The 20,844-nt window shown below is 44.3% G+C and overlaps 1 protein-coding gene across 4 annotated transcripts in view; it reads left to right on the top strand.

Moving 5' to 3' along the window:
* The window catches only part of HDAC9 (histone deacetylase 9), a 660,228-nt gene that overhangs the window by 450,412 nt on the left and 188,972 nt on the right, over positions 1-20,844 (top strand). For all 4 annotated transcript variants that reach the window (XM_068235994.1, XM_068235993.1, XM_068235991.1 and 1 more), the window contains exon 4: positions 10,148-10,210. In XM_068235994.1, the coding sequence (XP_068092095.1) occupies positions 10,148-10,210 (63 nt within the window). The remainder of the gene's footprint in view (positions 1-10,147; positions 10,211-20,844) is intronic.

The raw sequence follows: 20,844 nt of genomic DNA, 5'->3' as shown, positions 1-20,844 counted from the left end.
AAAGTCTAATGTTTATCAGTACATTACAGAAAATAGTGAACTTTATCACAATATGCTAATTTTATGAGAAGATCCTGTACATATGAGAATGGTAGGGATTAGATTGTGAGTCCCTCTGAGGAACAGTTAAAGAGAGCTCGAGGTGGGCTCATATAATTAAAAAAAATCTAGGCTGTCTGGTCCGTGGGGCTGGGCGGATCAGGTAGCTGCAATCCACGCTGCTCCTGATTTTGGCTCTGCCCCACTTTCACTTTCTTGACCTATGGGTCACTACGCTGGATGGAGAGAGATCTCTCTCTTCAAGCGCGCAGGGAGGCGGGGGCGCGGCCAGGGAGAGGGAGCTGCACAATGGCAGCTCTGGAAAGCTTGCAGGAATGCCCTTAGTAGGCGTTTGAGCAGGGAATCCCTCTCCTCTCATTACCCTTTGAGATAGCTACAAATATTGTCGCTACTTTTGGGTGGGCTACAGAGCGGCGTTGGGGGGGGCTATAGTGCGGCGGTGGGGCGGGGGGAGGGAGGCAAAGAGCGGTGGGCGGACACAGAGGCATGTCATGAGTCAGAGTTTCGATGGACCCTATGTTATCATTTTTTGGGGTTTTGTTTTCTTTGAACTTTTGGAACTCTAGTGCTAATCTTGAAATTGGTGGATTTGGAATGGTAGCTTAGGAGCCAGTGCTGGATTTCACCTTCATCAGGCATTAAAGTTAAACCAAACATGACAAAAGGTAAAGGGTTAGGTGTTGCTGGAGGAAATTATGGGCCAGGGAAAGTGAAAGTTGGTATAATAATAATAATAATAAAGTTAACATTTGTATAGCGGTTTTCTCCTGTTGAATTCAAAGCACTCAAGAGCTGCAGTCACTAAGGACGCTCTCAGTCGGCCAGCCTGCAGTGCTAGGAAGCCTTGTCCAAGGACTTCTTACTAAATAGGAACTGACCCTAGCCAAGATCTGAACCCTTGTTCAGAGCCCTTACTTATTTATTGATTTGACGGGGGGGGGGGGGGGGGGGGGGATATGTTAGGGTTAGGGATTAGGAAAGGGGATTTTGTAAAGGTCGGAGGCTATGGTTAGGCTAGGCATAAATAAGCATTAATTAGCAAAGCACAAGGTTTTGCATGTACATGTGTATTTTATGATTTTTATTTTTTTTTACATTTTCTGGCTCCATTTTCTGTATGGATGACAGTGCAATTTTATTGGAGAGGCAGTTGGTGCCAAAAACGGGGCTTACCAACTTCACGCCACATGGACCCGCTGCTGAAGTCCACTTGCTCTTCCGTCGCTATGACAGCAGAGCTTCGTTAGCCAGTCAGGAGCCGGTTTAATTGGCTTCTGACCCTGTGATCACTGGGAGCCAATGAAATCGGCTCATGCAGCTCTGCTGCCATAGTGACGGGAGAGCGAGTGGGCTGCAGTGATGGGAGAGCGGCAGGATCGTCAGTAGCGACAAATACGTGCGGTGCGCTGTCTGAAATCTACATCCTGGCAGAGATAACAGGTCCCAAACGGCATAGATTTCAATTTGGGCGGTCCAGAAGCAGATAAGCAGGACTTCTGTATAGCAATTCTGCATAACAAATACAGCATCAAATGAAAACAAATTCTGAATTTTAGCCGGGACCACATTGAAAGCTGTGCTGTCCCATTTCTGCGCCTGCTGCGACAATGATAACAGAAGAAGGACAGCAGTGCTTTCCATGTGGCCAGGCTAAAATCCAATAGCTTCATATTATTAGAAATGTGTTTTCATTCTATCCTGTAGTGTTGATCCAATAGTTGAAGATGTGCTTATTGTCCTGTATGCTGATTCTGGAAGACGGCTTAGAGCAGCTCCAGGGAGGGAAAGCAGTTATCAGAATAAAGATCTCAATCATGTAACTAATGTCAACATGTCATTATTAAGACCCGTAACAGCGCAAAACAGCGCTGGAAATTTGTGCGCACCATGAGCCACCATAGGCTGTAATGTGAATTATGACGATAGCGGCGCTCAGACAGTAATTTGGGTGCTGTCAAAAGACGCTGTCCAAATTACTTTAAAACAGCATCATTTGGCCGCCAACAATAGCTGGCAGACGAATTACGTCTTTCCCCTGAGTCCATGGTGGCCTGGAGGGGAAAAGTAATTAACGCCACCGGGTAATTTGCAATAACAGGGTGAGCTGTTTTTCGGCTTCACCCTGTGCCCAAATTTCTCGGCACCGTTTTTGCATGTATGCATTAAGAACATCCTCATCAGAGTTTCCTACTGATCTGAGTAGTTAGTAATGCGCGTTACCGTAGCAATAGTTGCACTATTTAAGTACCGTGGGTCGCGCTAATAGTGTAATGTGCAGTACTGCTGGCAGATGTGAGGGTAATATCGCCATGCGATATCTGTGCACGGCAATATCACCGCAGTTGTGTGCATCAGGCCCATTGTCTCTGATAAAACTGGGAACTGAAAACCTGGCACCGTAGAGTTTGCTAGTTTTGATTCAACAGGATATATCAGATGATGGGATGCTTAGGTCTTGTTTCCACTTGAGGCAAATCCTGGGTATGAATGCCTACAAAATTTGCATTAGATGTAAATGCTCATTGAAAATCATTGGGCTGCTTCTGCCTAATGTGGGAAATCGCCTGCGTTTACGCCTGGGCAAAACCAACCGGACTGGAAGAAAAAATTGCTTGCATTGTTCCAAAGAAGAACATAGCTCCCCACAACATATCTTGGGACTGTAGGCAATACTTCTTTTAACCTAACTATAAACTTAATACTAAATAAAGATAAGGACACTCCAGACTGATATAAATTGGCCATGGCCTTCTTTATTTAGGAACGTTATAACCTTTAATAATAGTATAAATATATAACTGAGGTCAATATTAAACTTTATTGTCAATGAATTTCATATCAGTAACTTGAGAAAAACTGTTGCGTATCTGACTACCACAGCCCAGATATGGTTGATCAGGAAACAAGACCCCAAACGTTCCAATAAAGTTTGACCACAAGGGGCTTGATTCACAAAGCGGTGCTAACTGTTAGCACGCCTGTGAAAACCCCCTTAGCACGTCTAAACAAGCTTTTCGCGCATAAAACTTTACGCGCGCAAAACTTAATGCGCATAAAACTTTACGCGCATACTGCACAGAGCGCAGGGCGCTCCGTGCGAAGTGCCCATTAAAGCCTATGGGACTTAGCGCGCGTAAAACTTTGCGCGCGTAAAACTTTGCGCGCGCAAAGTTAGCGCGCGATCTGATTGAGCAATCCGGTGCTAGCCTACTTAGCACCCTGGTTAGCGCGTCTAAAGACTTTAGACGTGCTAAGTAGGTTAGCACTGCTTTGTGAATCAAGCCCTAGGTCTTGATGAAAGGGGAGGGGGGGGGGGAGGGAAGAGCTCACCTGTTAGCCACAGAGGTGACATGCAGCTAGTGTTGGATGGACCTCCTGTATATACAGATAACTCACTGAACTCTGCCCCTAACCCTAGCAACACCTGCAGAAATAACCTACCTGACAGCTGACCAATCAGGTTAATTTTGCCATTAAACAGGTAAACAGGGCTTATTGTTACTACGACCGGCCCTGTTTACCTCTGCATGTGTCACTCTCGCCGCTCCCCCACCTCCTCTATGTCGCAGCTCCTCGCCTGCATCCCTTCCCTCCCCGCAGATTGGAGTGAAGGGACGCAGGCAGGGAGTGGCGACATAGAGGAGGCGGGGGAGCGGCGAGAGTGACACATGCAGAGGCACACAGCCTGCTATCGACACACTGTGTGTCACTAGCATGGCGTTTGATTTATGGGGGACAGCAGAGCACAGAGAGGGGGGGGGGGGCTGGGGGGGAAACAGTATAGCAACAGAGGCTGGACATTATATGCAGACCCAGCCTCTGTGTACTAATAGGATTCTTACAAGCCACCTTGTGTTCTCTTTAACTCAAACACAAACGCAGAAAGATGCTGCATGCACTACTTTTGTGTTTGAGTTAAAAGCAGTGTGAAAGGGGAAGCTTGATAACTGTCTTAGGGCCTGTACACATTGGCTGTGTTGCGCTGCGTTTTTAATATCGCATGCAATATTTCAATTGCAAAGCCTTCATGAAAATAAAGCAAATTATGCGGCAATGTACACAGTGGTGCAATGTGATTTTAGAAAATCGCAATCAAAGTGCCTGCAGCGCTTTTTAAACGCACGCATTTGGGTAGCGCAGGAAAAAAGCAATGCATGCAATTTTCATTGCGTTTTTTAGATAAACAATCAGGAAACCAGGAAAAGGAAGGCTCAGCAAAATTGCACTGCAAACTCACAAAAATCACAAGTAGAATTTTAATGAAAAAAGAAATCGCTTTGCAATGTGTTTGTGATTGCGCTGGCCAATTTTCAGTGTGTACAGACCCTAAATCACGGAGCAATTGTGATCAGCAATCTGCATCTGAACTGCAAATCAGATTGTAATGCCTGTGGTCAAGTGGGCTCCATGACTAGCCTGCTGCAGCTATGCATCCCCATGTACAGGGGCATAACTAGACTTAATAGGGCCCCTCTGCAAAAATGATAGCATAGAGCCCCCTTGGTCCCCGAACCCCATGAGGGTCACGTTATTGGTAGGCAGCGAATGGCAAAATATAGGATTCTGCTGTGAGGCAGCATCTGGAAGCAGAAAAAATATTACACTTGCTCCTGCTGCTTGCTACTCTGCATGGTGGGAGGAGATGGCAGGGGCGGTTTTTGTGAGCGAACTGGAGTTTTTTTGCTAATTGGTTGCTCTTGGGGTTGGGGAGAGGGAGGAAGAGGGGCCCTGAAAGCCCCTGCAATGGTAGGGGTCACAGGGGTGGTTGCTACGCTCATGCCCATGTGTAGCAAGCTGGGATGCACCCATCTACAGACAAAAGGATCTAATAATTTGGTCACCCCCAGAATCCATCTCAAAACCTCTAGAGACAGAGCCTTCTGTTGTGCTGCCCCTACACTTTGGAACTCCTTGCCACACCCAATCAGTACATCTCCTTCCATAGAAGCACTTAAAGCAAGGGCTGCTTAAATCCGATCCAGGAGACATCCGGATAGTTCTATCCAGATATCTCCCAGTAAACCTGTGCGGGGTGGGCGGGGGGTCAATCTTACCTGTCTGACATCTTCTTTGGTCCATCCCTCGGCGCCTCTCACGATGCGGTCCAAGCGGCGGTCACGTGATTACAAACACTTCCTCCTTCCGTGTTGAAGGAGGAAGTGTTTGTAATCACGTGATGCGCTTGGAGTGCATCATGGGAGGCACCGAGGGACGGATGAAGAACAGAGTTGGGCCGAACAGTTCGCCTGCGAACGGTTCCATGCGAACTTCCGTGGTTCGCGTTCGCGTCCCGCAGGCTAACCTTTGCGGAAGTTCAGTTCGCCCCATAATGCACCATGGAGGGTCAACTTTGACCCTCTACATCACAGTCAGCAGGCCCAGTGTAGCCAATTAGGCTACACTAGCCCCTGGAGCCACTCCCCCCTACTAAAAGGCAGGCAGCGGCGACCATTACGGTCACTCGTGTGCCTGCATTAGTGAGAGTAGGGCGAGCTGCTGCACACTCTCTCTCATAGGGAAAGATTAGTTAGGCTTAGCTTGTCCCTGGCTGCATACCTGTTCTGTGAACCCACCACTGCATACCTGTTCTGTGAACCCACCACTGCATACCTGTTCTGTGAACCCACCACTGCATACCTGTACTGTGAACCCACCACTGCATACCTGTTCAGTGAACCCACCACTGCATACCTGTTCTGTGAACCCACCACTGCATACCTGTTCTGTGAACCCACCACTGCATACCTGTTCAGTGAACCCGCCACTGCATACCTGTTCTGTGAACCCACCACTGCATACCTGTTCTGTGAACCCACCACTGCATACCTGTTCTGTGAACCCACCACTGCATACCTGTACTGTGAACCCACCACTGCATACCTGTTCAGTGAACCTGCCACTGCATACCTGTACTGTTCAGTGAACCCGCCACTGTATACCTGTTCTGTTCAGTGAACCCGCCACTGCATACCTGTTCTGTTCAGTGAACCCGCCACTGTATACCTGTTCTGTTCAGTGAACCCGCCACTGCATACCTGTTCTGTTCAGTGAACCCGCCACTGCATACCTGTTCTGTTCAGTGAACCCGCCACTGCATACCTGTTCTGTTCAGTGAACCCGCCACTGTATATCTGTTCTGTTCAGTAAACCCGCCACTGCATACCTGTTCTGTTCAGTGAACCCACCACTGTATACCTGTTCTGTTCAGTGAACCCGCCACTGCATACCTGTTCTGTTCAGTGAACCCGCCACTGTATACCTGTTCTGTTCAGTGAACCCGCCACTGCATACCTGTTCTGTTCAGTGAACCCGCCACTGTATACCTGTTCTGTTCATTGAACCCGCCACTGCATACCTGTTCTGTTCAGTGAACCCGCCACTGTATACCTGTTCTGTTCAGTGAACCCGCCACTGCATACCTGTTCTGTTCAGTGAACAGTTTGGTGTGTCAGTGTGAAGCAGTACCTTAACCTCCTTAGCGGTAACCCCGTGTGTGACACGGGGTAAGCCGCCGGAGGGTGCCGATCAGGCCCTGCTGGGCCGATTTACATAATTTTTTTTTTGCTGGACGCAGCTAGCACTTTGCTAGCTGCGCCAGCACCCCGATCGCCGCCGCCGCGCGCCCGATCGCCGCTATCCGGTGCGCGCCCCCCCCCCCCAGACCCCTGAACTGCCTGGCCAATTAGTGCCAGGCAGCGCCAAGGGGTGGATCGGGTCTCCCAATGACGTCCCGAACGGGATTTCCTGATCGGAGATCGCCGAAGCCCTGGGCTCGCTACATGATTTAAAAAAAAACTGCTGCGCTGCCCCCTGGCGGTATTTTTCATACCGCCAAGGGGGTTAATTACACTACCTGATTGATGTATACACATGCAAGATGTTTTAAAGCACTTTAGGCCTGTCATTTAGCATTCAATATGATTTCTGCCCTTAAAACGCTGCTTTGCGTCAAATCCAGATTTTTCCCGGGGACTTTTGGCGTGTATCCCACTCCGCCATGCCCCCCTCCAGGTGTTAGACCCCTTGAAACATCTTTTCCATCACTTTTGTGGCCAGCATACATTTTTTTTTTCAAAGTTCGCATCCCCATTGAAGTCTATTGCGGTTCGCGAACTTTAACGCGAACCGAACCTTCCGCGGAAGTTCGCGAACCCGGTTCGCGAACCTAAAATTGGAGGTTCGGCCCAACTCTAATGAAGAAGACGACAGACAGGTAAGATTGACCCCCCCCCCCCCCGCCCACCCCGCACAGGTTTACTGGGAGATATCCGGATAGCAACTATCCGGGTATCTCCCAGATCCGGATTTGAGCAGCCCTATTTAAAGCTACGTACACACATGTGAATTGTCGACCATCGGCAAATGATCCCTTGGGCAACAATTTGGGGAATGGTGCTGTACAGACACATTCCTAGCCTTGATGCTAGCGATGTGTTCTGTTGCTATGGAGGGGGGGGGGGGGTGGCGAAGGGACAATGATCCCAGGACGACAGAGTGGCTTCAATTGGTTGGTGGGGGTGAAAATAGCATTGTCGATCGGTAATGCTCGAGAACTGGGGGTCGTTGAAGATCCAACAGGACAGATTCTTAACGACATCTGATGCCTGAGCAATATGTATTGCCGGCTGCTGTACACACATGGCGATCGTCAGCTGAAACGGTTGTTATTGGTCATTTCAGCTGACTGTTGTGTGTGTGTGTAGCTTAAGTCCAAACTGAAGAGCCACCTGTTTAGTCGGGCATTTATGAACACCTGACTATTTCCTCTGTAATACAGTCCACCCTGCAACAATGTTTTGATCTGAGACATATCTATGTGCTTTGAGTCCTATGGGAGAAAGCTATTGTATTGTCTATTGTATTACACTCTGCTCTTGCTTCTCCTCCTACTCTGACTGCATGTTGTTAGTGTAAACCGTACAAACATGCTGCATCTGTAATCTCTGTGCCTGATGCAAATGTTTTACCTTGCTTCATGAGAGAACCGGCCCTGTATGTGTGCGTGTGTGTGTGTATAGATACACACACACACGCACACAGGAATACAGTATATACACGTAGTCCCTGGGTTACATACACCCGAACTTACAAACAACCCACCTATACAAACGGCCCACCTGTCGCAATTATGTCACTTCCACATTGAAGAAGAAGAATGAAAGCTAATTGGAGCTGTGTGGGGCATTTTCAGCAGTAAATATATGGCACAGTGGAGGTACAGGGGAACAAAGAGGGACACTGGAAGCAAAAAGGGACACAGTGTTCCAACTTACAAACAAATTCAAGGTGAGAATCAACCTATAGTCCTTATCTCGTTCATCAACTGTAGACTGCCTCTCTCTACATTTATACATTCATGTATGTGTGTGTGCATATATATATACAGTATATATATGTGTATATATATATATATATTTATATATATATGGCGCCTGAGAATAATGGCGCACGGTGTTGCCGCTAATCTGTTTGTCGCTTATCGCTATTTAACGTTAAAGCCTTATCGTTATTTAGCGTTAACACACAGAACCCTCTCTGTACCTATCCCTAACCCCTAAACCCCGCCTGGTGGTGCCCAACCCTAACTATCCCCCTGGTGGTGCCTAACCCTAAGTCCTCCCCTGGTGGTGCCTAACCCTAACCACTTCCCTGAGGGTGCCTAATCCTAACCACCCCCCTGGTGGTGCCTAACCCTAACACCCCCCTAGTAGTGCCTAACCGTAAGACCCCCCTGGTGGTGCCTAATCCTAAGACCCCCCCCCGGTGGTGCCTAACCCTAACCATCCCCCTGGTGGTGCCTAACCCTAAGACCTCCCTGGTGGTGCCTAACCCTAAATCTTCCCTGGTGGTGCCTAACCCTAACCTTTACAGTGTTACATTAAATCCATTCACTGTTTTGCAGTTAAATAACATCTGCAGTTTGGCTTATGTAGGGCGCTATTGATAAATAACGTTACTGTGCACCATAACGTCTGCTGTTTGGCATATGGACGGCACTATTGATAAATAACGTTACTGTGTGCCGTTTTTCTTCTTTTTTTCCCTGTGCGCCATTATTATGCAGTACTAACGATAAATAGCGATAAGCGTATCTTTTTAATGCGGCGCCATTTGTATGCATAGGCGCTATGCGCCATTATTCACTGATTCGAGTATACTGACTATATATATATATATATATATATATATATATATATATATATATATATATATATATGCAACATATATATTTGTGTGAATACATACAGTATTTATAAACACAGAAACAAACTGCATACATGTTCTCTCTCACACACACATACACACGCACGCATTTGTGTGGATACTTGCCACTTGCCGGTGGTGAAAGGTTAATAATTACTTTGAACCTGTGAGAGTTGAAAGCCTGGCTGTATTTTTCTCTCTAAAGAGAGGGACGGACAGCTGTGTTTGCTGTGATATTTTTAAGTACATATAATGCAGGCTCCGATCACTCGGCCCTGCTTGACCTATTTTTGGCTTGGGCCGGCCATTGTTCTATTTTTGTACCCTGTGGGCCACGCTGTTGTTGATTCACATGCAAATGAGTTATCACCAGCTATAGCCAAGTTGAGTGAGAGAGACAGAGAGTGAGAGAGGAAGCACAGGAGGAAGATCTAGCAGGGAGGAAGAGGCAGATACAGCAGGACAAGGGCTGACATTTCCTCATTCTCTGGCTGGTCACCTTCTTGCCTGTCATTCATACACACTGGCACATCTCTCTTTATCTGTTCCTTTTTGACTCAGTGCTAGAGAGAGTCCTGCAGATCTCCTGTTGCACCTGCTGCCAAGCTGAAGGGATCTGACTGTGGCAGCTCCACAGCTTCTATAGAGGCATCAGCACTACACACTTCTCAGCCTTCCAGTACTTAGCCCAGTCAATATGTGTATAAATATGGAATAATTGTCAAAGTGTGTGTATCGCTGCCTCCTCCCCCTGTGGAGGAGTTAAGACTGCTGAAGGGGTCGTTTCCTACAGAAGAGTGATGAAGCTTTCCTGTGTCTGAACTACAGAGTGATTGGAATATGCTGCAGACAATTTATGAGAGTGAATCATGTTTTTCCTCAGATGGAGTCAATGGACGGGAGAAGCTCTTGGCACAGCACAGAATGCAGAGCCTGATCAGCCCAGGTAAGAGGTCATTTCTGCATGCTGTAATGCTGTACAGTGCTTGGGAACTTGTCATCAGTAAAGCGACACTGTTATGTACTGAGGGCTTTCCCTGTTGTAGTGTAGTGTAATACTGTAACACTGTTGCTAATGTGCTTGGGAGAAACTAGGCAGAGGCATGTTTTACATACGGTATGCCTTGGAAGGATTGATACACACTTAGATGCAGACATACACACACTTATATGCAGATATACACAGATGCAGACATACACACACATATCTTAATGCATGTGAACATGTAACTGCATGACTGTACTACAGATATTTCCTTCATTCCTATATCTTGCTCTCTTGTGATCAGAATTTCACTATTTATTGATCTCTACATTTGCTTGTGCCCTGCAGGCAAAATTGAATTAATTGAAACATGTCTGATCCATAGGAAAAGTCCAGAGAACCTTAGCAAATGAATGGATGTTTTCAGGATGAGAAATAGCACACGTGCTCTATACAGTATTCGTGTAAAGCGCATTGCATTAAATCAATATTGGCAGCAGCTCAACCTTTACATACAAAGCGAATATCAATAGTAGCTGACATTCTGTCATTCAAAAGGCGCTGTCAGTGTTTGGCGGCTGCAGTCACGCTAGCTTTAGGACGCACTGGAGGAGTTTGGTACAGATCTCGGATGTTGAAGTTGAGTATTTGGATTTACTAGAGGCCTAGTATTTAAAATCAGTCTAGTATCTCCTTTCTGAGCAAGGTACCTGCAGCACCATCACCCATTGACCCCCTAAGTCTGTGGTGGAGGGTTTCGCCTTGCGCAATCACTCTTTTCAACTTAGACTCTATTTGGGCGAGTGCAACAGGTGATAGTGAGGGATACTCCTTTAGCAGCAGTGCTTGAGATAAATATCTGGTGATTTGACAAGAAACCTTCATGGACAGTTACAACTTCAGCTTTAGGTAGGATTTTTGCTTGTTTGCTTTTGAAATTTTCATTATTTATAATAGTAAGAGTTGAATAGTGGCATAGCATGGCACATAGCACTCTCACCTTGCCTTGCTAGGGTTCCTGGAGCAAATCGTGGCAGGACAATATTGGCATGAAGTTTGTATGTTCTCTTTGTATTTGTGTGGGTTTCCTCTGGACACTCAGGTTTCTATCTACAGCCAGTACGTAAAACAGTAAGGAGTGTGTGGGCAAAGCTCCTTAATGATCCTGGTTGCCCATGGAGCGCGTCCTAAGTAGCTGCAGCCCTAAAGCGCTTTGAGTCCGCCAGGAGAAAAGTGCAATATATATGTTCTGTGTCTTGTCTTGTCTACATCTCAAAAAACAAGCAGTTACGTTGGATCCCCCCAAAACTGTTGTGAGTCTACATGAGGGACATATGACTGTGTTAGCAATCAGTTAATGAGCTGCTTCGACAGCTAAGGACCTGATTGTATGCTCTGTAAAGCATTGATGATATCAGTATTATATGAATATATAATAATAAAGAATAACATAGGTAATTGAATAAAATCACTTTGAGAAGCAACATTTCCAACTGTTTGTGTAAAATCGTGTTACCTTTACCTCTCATTATTTCTGGACTTAGGCTTGGTTCACACATAAAAAGTGTTCAGTCCTGTCAGTTTTTGACAGTTTGCATCAGTTTTGCAGGTGTTTCTATATAGTCTGTGTTCACACATACAGTTTTGTATGTTTTTCTATGGCTGTGTTCACACATAAATCTGTACATGTTAGGTCCAGTCCTGTCCTGTCAGTTGTGTATCAGTTTTGTATGTTTTTCTATGGCTGTGTTCACACATAAATCTGTACATTTTAGGTTCAGCCCTGTCCTGTCAGTTGTGTATCAGTTTTGTATGTGTTTCTATAGGCTTGTTCACACATAAATCTGTACATTTTAGGTCATGTTTGTCAGTTTTGTGTTTCTATGGGCGTGTTCACACATAAAAGGTGTACATTTCCAGTCATGTCAGGTAAAACTGATAGAAAACTGATGCAAAACTGACTGGTCGGTACTGGACCGGATTGGAAATGTGCAGGTTTATGTGTGAAACATACACCTGCTGTAGCTATTTCACATGAGGTCAGTTAGTGGTGTGACTGTTAATGTATACTTTGTGGATGGTGTTGCTGAAATAGTCACAGATGGGCATAGCCTGGAGTTTGGCTGGGAAATGACAGGTGACATCGCAATCTGTGCCTCATTCAGCAGCACGAACAAATGCATTTCTGCTCACTGCATCAACTGGGTAACCCCTGAAATGTAAAAGGCATCCCTGGCTGTGTTGGTGTAAAATTCTGTCATATGTCAACAAAACACACAAATCTGAATGGCTAAGAATTGCCGGATTCACACTATAAGCACTTTTGTGAGCGATTGCGTTTGATTAGCACTTGCTAAGCGATTTTTAAAAAATCGCTCCAATTCACTTTCATTAAAGTCACAGTAAAAATCACTGCAATTGCGTATGTGAAAACTGTACACGATCGGGGTGATTTTTACACAATTTTACAGTGATTTTAGTGAAAGTGAATGGGGGCGATTTTTTTTTAAAAAAGCGCTAATCAAATGCAAGCGCTCACAAAAGCGCTTACAGTGTGAATCCGGCCTAAGAGAAACTAACACGCAAAAGAATCTAAAACAGTGCATGCCATAGAGGAGTCCTCCGTTTTAGCAGTGATACTCTGGCCGTGTTCAGAAATTGACACAATTTTTCGGCTAAGGTAGGCATACACATTTAGAAGCTATTAGTAGATTACATGTTTGATTTGATAATTTGGATCAAATAGACTTTTCTGAAAAACGATATCCCTTATGATCACTGATGAATAACATTTTAAGTGATACTTGTTTGGGAAAGGCAGCAGTTTCTTCAGTTTATGCTGGGGCATTGGGGTGGGGGGTGATGGGATTGGAAGAGGTGGAGGGTTTTGCCATTGTAGGTATCTTAGAATGTATAGCTTTGTGCTTTCTGATTGATTTTCAATAAGATCATTACTAAAATCTGATCAGTATTGGGTGCTGCAAAGCAGTTATGCAAGTAAATGAAAGATATTATTTTTTATTTATGTAGCGCCAACATCTTCTGTAGTGCTGTACATAGTACAAAACAAATATTGGGAAGCATAGATACATGAGAGGTTCAAAACTCTGTACAACCAGGACATCCAGCAATGCAAGTACAAATACATACGTGTGTGGTTTAAGGCATCACCACTACTGGTGCATGTTCATATGATAAATTACAGCAGAATAACAAACACTAGGAGGAGGTTCCTGCCCTTGCGGGCTTACAGTCTTGAAGGTAGTGGGATAGAGAAGGTGACACAGGGGTTAGCGGCTGAAGCAGCGAGCCTCCAATGCTACCTACGGCAAATTATAGGCTTGTCTGAGATATTGGTTGTATGCCCCATTTAACCATCCATCGAATAGTGTAAGCTTACCATTAGTGCTAGGAAGTGATAATACAGGCTTGATCAGTTAGAAAGGTTAGGGTGAGAGTAGGTTTAAAGGATACCTCAACTGAGTGGGCTATACAGGCTGACATTTTTACATCCCCTAAAAAAAGGCCAGTTGCCTGTCACATTGTCACACTGCTGTTCTGTGTTCAGCAGTCACATACCTGAAGCAATTATACAGCCATTGTGAGTCAGAACGCCTGATCTGCATACCTGTTTCATAAAGGATCAGGATCTCCACAATAACAGCACTGTTAGGAGGAACAGCTAGCATTAGGGTGACTTTAAAAAGTTAAAGAGGCACTCTGAGAAAATTGTAAATATATATATATATATATATATATATATATATATATATATATATATATATCTCTTGGCTTGTCGGCTGTATTTTGCTCAAGTGACTGATAAAAACAGTATGACCACAATTAGGACTTGACTCACTAAACCGTGATAACTCATATCACGGCCGTTTTTGTGTGTGTTTTCGCATGACAATTTGTAATTGCACGTGCAAATTCGTGATCGCGTGAAAACATGCGCGAAAAGTCCGTGATATGAGTTATCACGGTTCAGTGAATCAAGCCCATAATGTGATGTGATTGCGCAGTGGTGCTAGAATGAACAAACCTGGCGATACTGAAGTCATTACAGAGTTAAGTCCATTATAGTATTTCCATGGTACAGTTTCCACCCTCATCCGTATTATTGAGTGCCCCGACTGCAGTACCTTCCTGGTACATTTTTCAGTACTGAGTCCCCTAATAGCGTACTTCCATGGTACATCATGCACTACTAAATCCCCATTACAGTGTGCACCTGCATCCATATTACTGGGTCCCCCCCTCTGCAGTACTTTCATAGCACATTCTGCACTACTGAGTCCCCTACTGCAGTATGTCTATGGTACAGTGTACACTACTGAGTCCACCATTGCAGCACTTCCATGGTATGGTTTGCACCCTCATCCGAATTAGTGAGTCCCCCTACTGCAGTACTCCTATGGTACAGTGTGTACTACTGAGTCCCCCATTGCAGTACTTTCATGGTACAATGAGGACCCTCACCTGTATTACGGAGTACTTCGGTGGTACAGTGTTCAGCCTGAGCAATATTTCTGCATTCCACCCTTGGTACTTCCTTGATACACTCTGCACCCTAATCATTATTACTGAGTACCAGCATTGTAGTACTCCTATGGTACAGTCTGCACTCTGATCAGTTTCACTGAGTCCCCGCATTGCAGTACTCCCATGGTACAGTCTGCACTCTGATCAGTATCACTGAGCCCCCCAATGCTGTACTCCTATGGTACAGTCTGCACTCTGATCAGTTTCACTGAGTCCCCGCATTGCAGTACTCCCATGGTACAGTCTGCACTCTGATCAGTTTCACTGAGTCCCCGCATTGCAGTACTCCCATGGTACAGTCTGCACCCTGATCAGTATCACTAAACCCCCCAATGCTGTACTCCTATGGTACAGTCTGCACTCTGATCAGTTTCACTGAGTCCCCGCATTGCAGTACTCCCATGGTACAGTCTGCACTCTGATCAGTATCACTGAGTCCCCGCATTGCAGTACTCCCATGGTACAGTCTGCACCCTGATCAGTATCACTGAGCCCCCCAATGCTGTACTCCTATGGTACAGTCTGCACTCTGATCAGTTTCACTGAGTCCCCGCATTGCAGTACTCCCATGGTACAGTCTGCACCCTGATCAGTATCACTGAGCCCCCCAATGCTGTACTCCTATGGTACAGTCTGCACTCTGATCAGTTTCACTGAGTCCCCGCATTGCAGTACTCCCATGGTACAGTCTGCACTCTGATCAGTATCACTGAGTCCCCGCATTGCAGTACTCCCATGGTACAGTCTGCACTCTGATCAGTATCACTGAGTCCCCGCATTGCAGTACTCCCATGGTACAGTCTGCACCCTGATCAGTATTACAGAGTCCCCCCAATGCAGTACTCCCATGGTACAATCTGCGCCCTGATCAGTATTACAGAGTCCCCCAATGCAGTACTCCCAATGGTACAGTCTGCACTCTGATCAGTATCACTGAGTCCCCCCAATGCAGTACTCCCATGGTACAGTCTACACCCTGATCATTAGCACTTAGTGCAGTCCTCCATACCTGTACACTTATGGTGCACCCTGTTTTGTAAGCAGCCCGCTAAGAGTCCTTCTTACTGATGTTTGTTTAGGGAGGAAGCAGTGTTTGACATTGGCTTACAAAGCTTACAAGTTCATAAATAGAACGTGTTAGAAATGCTCAGCATGTGAACCTTCACTTTGTAGAAGGGAGAATTTGGTTTTCACAAGTGGCAGCAGCGAAGTATTCAGGCGAGACTTGCACATTTGTTACCAAACCCCTCATCTATTTTCAAGGAAAGCGAGCAGCTATGCGCTGGACAGACGTTTATTGTAATGTAATCTATGCTTTCCGCCTGGCTTTAGGATGCAAGCATTCTGTGTGTGTGTGTGAAATACTTCCCCCGGGGTTCCTAATCTTTGCTGCTGCTTCTTTTAGTGCCTGATCCAAACTCTGTGTAAATGGACCTAAATGATTATAGGATAATATATAGGTTTAACAAGGCTAGTAGTTCCTATGTAAGTTGTTGCTAGCATTTCAGTTCTTATGATGAAAAAGCATCTATATGCTGTATGCATGGTGATATGTACTATTATACAGCTATGTACAGCTATGTACTGCGGGAGAAAAGACCTTTATAAATGTTTTGTTGTTGTTGTACTATTAGCAACTACTTAAAGCGGAATATAACCCTGCATTTCAACTTTGCTCTAAAACATTATTTACAGCATATTATATGCAACTAGCGTTTTTTTTTTTACTAGACCAGCATTGGAAGGGTTAAACACAGAGGTTGCGGCGGGTATGCGCATTCGTTGGGATTCCGTCTGCATTGTACCAGCGGTCTCTGATCCTTAAGGGGGCAGAGACCGCTGGGACTTAACTGGTTAACAGAATCAAATTCAATTTTATTCGCCAAGCACAACTAGGTTGTGCCCGGAATTGGTTTTGGCAACAGTAGAGCATAAAACTACAGACAAGCAGATAACAAAGAACAAACAAAAAGCACAGGCATAGTGTGATAGTACAGTAACCATGACTACAGTAAAGATTGTGGTGGAAGTGCAGGGTGCGACAGCAGTGGCAGTTGTTGCAGCCTAAGGAGGAACAGAAGGGCAGTTGACATAGTGCAAATTCAAGTCTTACTGCAGAAGGGAAGAAAGTGTTGCTGTGCCTAGAAGGTCTGGTGGGTGTGGCCCGGAACCTCCGGCCTGATAGCAGCCGGCTGAGAAAGCGATGACCTAAGTTTTGGGGGACATTTGCGATCCTCACTGCTCTGACATGCAATCTGGTGTCGTGAATAGTGGGGGTTCCCGATTATCCTTTCTGCTGATCTGATGACCCTCTGAATCTTGTATCTGGTGGAGGGGTTGGCATACCAGACTAGGATGGATGAACAGAGGACAGATTCAATCATAGCAGAGTTGAAGGTCCTTTTTTTTTTTTTTTTTTTTTTTTTTATATACAACTTTATTGAAAGCTGACTGACTTTGAGAGACATGTCTTGCTGGGCTGTTGTGCCTGATATACAGCATGCCTCATCCATGGCGTATATGCAGCTCTGCCTTCTGACTCTTCTCCACTGACTCCAGGCTTCTTGCAGTGCAGGTCACAATGGTGCGGTTAGTCTGGCCTCCAGTGTGATGGTGGACAGGGGTTGTCGCTTGTAAGGGTATAATTTGGACAATGACACTCAGCTTTTATAATACAAAGTGCTGGCTGTCAAGATATTGCCTGATGCTTGGATTTGGTTGTGGTGGGGAAGATGGCAATAAGTGAATATCAGTTAGAGTAATAGGTTAGGATTAGAGGACCACTGTCACAAAAAATGTATTACTTAAAATCAAAGTGTATGCAAATTTATAAAATGTACATTTGCTCCAGAGTAAAATGTACTATAAATGTATTTTTTCGATGTCGCTGTCACTTACAATAGGTTTAAAAAAATCTGACAGATTTGACAAGTTTTGGATTAGTCCATATTCTCATGGGGGATTCTCAGGGTTTTTCCTTTGTAAAAACACTTACTGAATGGCTGTTGCTCAGTCCAACTGCCAGAATAATGTGCAAGAGAGTAGGGAGGCTGGGTAACATCTCTATATAGATCCTTTCCCTAGAGTGCTTTTGCAAAGAATAAAGTAAATTGTGAGACTCCCCATGAAAAGGTGGACTAATCCAAAACCTGTCAGATTTTTTACTGCCTACTGTAAGCGACAAAAACTATTATAAAGATGCATATACATGTACTTAAAATGTTTACATCTTTCCACAATAGTGGTATTTTAACTGTTGTTTAGGAGGTAGGTGTTAAAGAGACACTTAAGTCAGAAAAAAAATGAGTTTTACTCACCTGGGGCTACTACCAGCCCCCTGCAGCAGTCATGTGCCCTCGCAGCCACTCACTAATCCTCTGGTCCCCCGCTGCCAGCTAGTTTAGTTTTTGCCGACAGGCCCGTAAGGACTGGATACGCGTAGCTTTTTCCGCATTCCCGACTGTAATTAGCGCTATTGCGCGTACAAAAATATGCGGACAAATTACGCATACAAAAATATGCATTGCCGCATTACGAACGCATAGATATGCAGCAATGCGTATTTTTGTACGCGTTGCGGTCCGTAATAGCGCTAATTACAGTCGGGAATGCGGAAAAAGCTACACATGACCAGTCCTGACGGGTCTGTCGGCAAAAACGAAACTAGCTGGCAGCGGGGGGACCAGAGGATTAGTGAGTGACTGCGAGGACACAGGACTGCTGCAGGGGGCTGGTAGAAGCCCCAGGTGAGTAAAACTCATTTTTTTTTTCTAGCTTAAAGAGACACTGAAGCGAAAAAAAAAAATATGATATAATGAATTGGTTGTGTACTATGAATAATTTCTAGAAGATTAGCAGCAAAGAAAATATTCTCATACTTTTATTTTCAGGTATATAGTGTTTTTTCTAACATTGCATTATTCTATAATATGTGCAGATTACACAACACTCAGCATTCAAAATGATTCTTTCAGAGCAGTCTGTGAAGTAATGACCTCTCCTCTAGCAGAGAAAAAGTAAACAGTTCACTTACAGTTGAGATAATAAAAGTCAGATAACAGCACTCTCCACGACTAACTTAGTCGGAGAGCTTAATGGCTTGTTTGCATAGAGATAACAACTGGAGTTTCTCAACTCTTCCTGTACTGGAAACAATTAGACTGATTTATCTGATCTTAATGTTTTATTTCTTAGCTGTACTACACATACAAATCATAATATCATAATTTTTTTTCCGCTTCTGTGTCTCTTTAAGGTTCACTTTAAGGGATAGTGTGTGAGGAAGTCAGCTTTGATGGTTCAAGTGAGAAGGTTAACGTTAGACATCAGGAAAAGAGTCAACAGTAGGGTGGAGGGTAGGGTTTGACTTTAGGAAGGGATTAGAGTTTGTAAATTAGTTTATCAATTACTTTTCAATAAGTAAATTGCTTAGGTTTGGGTGACTGATGGGGAGATGCAACCACAGCACAGCAAAAAGCAGCTTCACAAATCTAAAGTACCTCAGTATTAACAAGCATTATGCCAATACTAGAACCAAGTAAATTTTTTTAAAATAAACACATGGTGTACCTGAAAATTAATATTACATACTTACCTCATCATCAGTTCCTCTCAGAAGCTCACCATTTTCTTCTTACAATTATTTCTTCCATTTCTGACAAGATTTTGTCAGAACTGAAATATATCAGTTGCTGTCAGTTATATATCAGATGCTGTCAGTCATAACTGTAAGGACAACTGATGTGCAAGACAATGTCCATGTTTCCCTATGGCTCAAGTGGACTATATTACAATTTAACAGTGTGCTGACCAGGAAGCTGTTATGGGGTAAAATCCATTTTCAAAATGGAGGACATAGAATTCCATTGATCACAGTGGATAAACAGGACCCAGGAGAGGAGAAAGAGATTAATGAGTAGACTACACGGGAGGTAAGTACGACGTGGGTATGTTTATTTTAGCTTTTAATTTTAAATTCAGATTTGCTTTAACTATCAGTGTAGAATTCCTAACTGGCAAATTGGGGGAATACCGGCCTGTCCCAAGAGCCTCTCCTGCCGGTTAGACTTGTACTTGTTCTCATACTGGCACCTCTTTGTCATTCACCTATTCCAAGTATGATCTGTATTATAACCATCCATAGAACACAGATAACCGAGTGCTGCGAATAGGTAGACGTAACACTCACTAGCCATCTGTTGTTGTTGGGGCTGCTTGTATCAGAGTTTGTCGCTGCTGTTTATGTTGGTGAAATGTACATTACATCTGGAAAGCTATTTTATTTGTCATTTTATTTTCAGTCAGTCAAACTTGTATTTATCATCAGAAACGTCAATAAAATAGTGTTGGGAAAAGCTGTCAATTATGGCAGATATAAGCCAGCTGCCATTCTTGTAGCAGCAAATTCTTCTTTTGTTATAAAATTGGCATATGCATAGATCGGTGCGGCACAAGTCCCTCTGTAAACTAATGTATTACAAAGATTGTTCTGTTTACTTGCATTACAGACAGCTAGGAATTTCCACAACTGACAGTACACTCTTTGCAACCATGACAACAATACTTTGGGAAACTGTCGCCAGGAGACTGCCCAGAAAACTGCACCTTGAGTTATTATCTAGATGCACATAGCAGGAGCCACTGTTACTCATTTTCATCACGTATACCCATTCATTGACTGATAGAGATGCTTGAGACTCTAATGTTCAGTTTCTGTTAGAAACACTGTAAAATAGCTGTGTTTTAAACACACTGTAAAAAGAGCATGTAAGCTAAAGTATTTTTGCCATCAACAGTTGAATTTACCTTTAAAATCTACATTACTTCTGAATATCTTTTTTAAATACCGTTTAAGTTATTTGTGTGCTCCCTTGGGAAGCACAATTAGCTGCATACTTTTAATTTATCCTCAGTTTTTCACTCTTCCTGCATGTAGACACTCTGTCTGCAAGTCTGCCATCAGGAAGTAGGAATATCTGAGAAATGGGACTTCACAGAGACAAAGTTAAGGTATGTAGAGAACATACAATTATATTTTATAATAAGAAAGA

This window comes from Hyperolius riggenbachi, chromosome 5 (assembly GCF_040937935.1).
Source record: "Hyperolius riggenbachi isolate aHypRig1 chromosome 5, aHypRig1.pri, whole genome shotgun sequence".
Classification (NCBI taxonomy): domain Eukaryota; kingdom Metazoa; phylum Chordata; class Amphibia; order Anura; family Hyperoliidae; genus Hyperolius; species Hyperolius riggenbachi.
The sequence above is the reverse complement of the archived record's forward strand: the minus strand, read 5'-3'. Positions and strand labels throughout refer to the sequence as shown.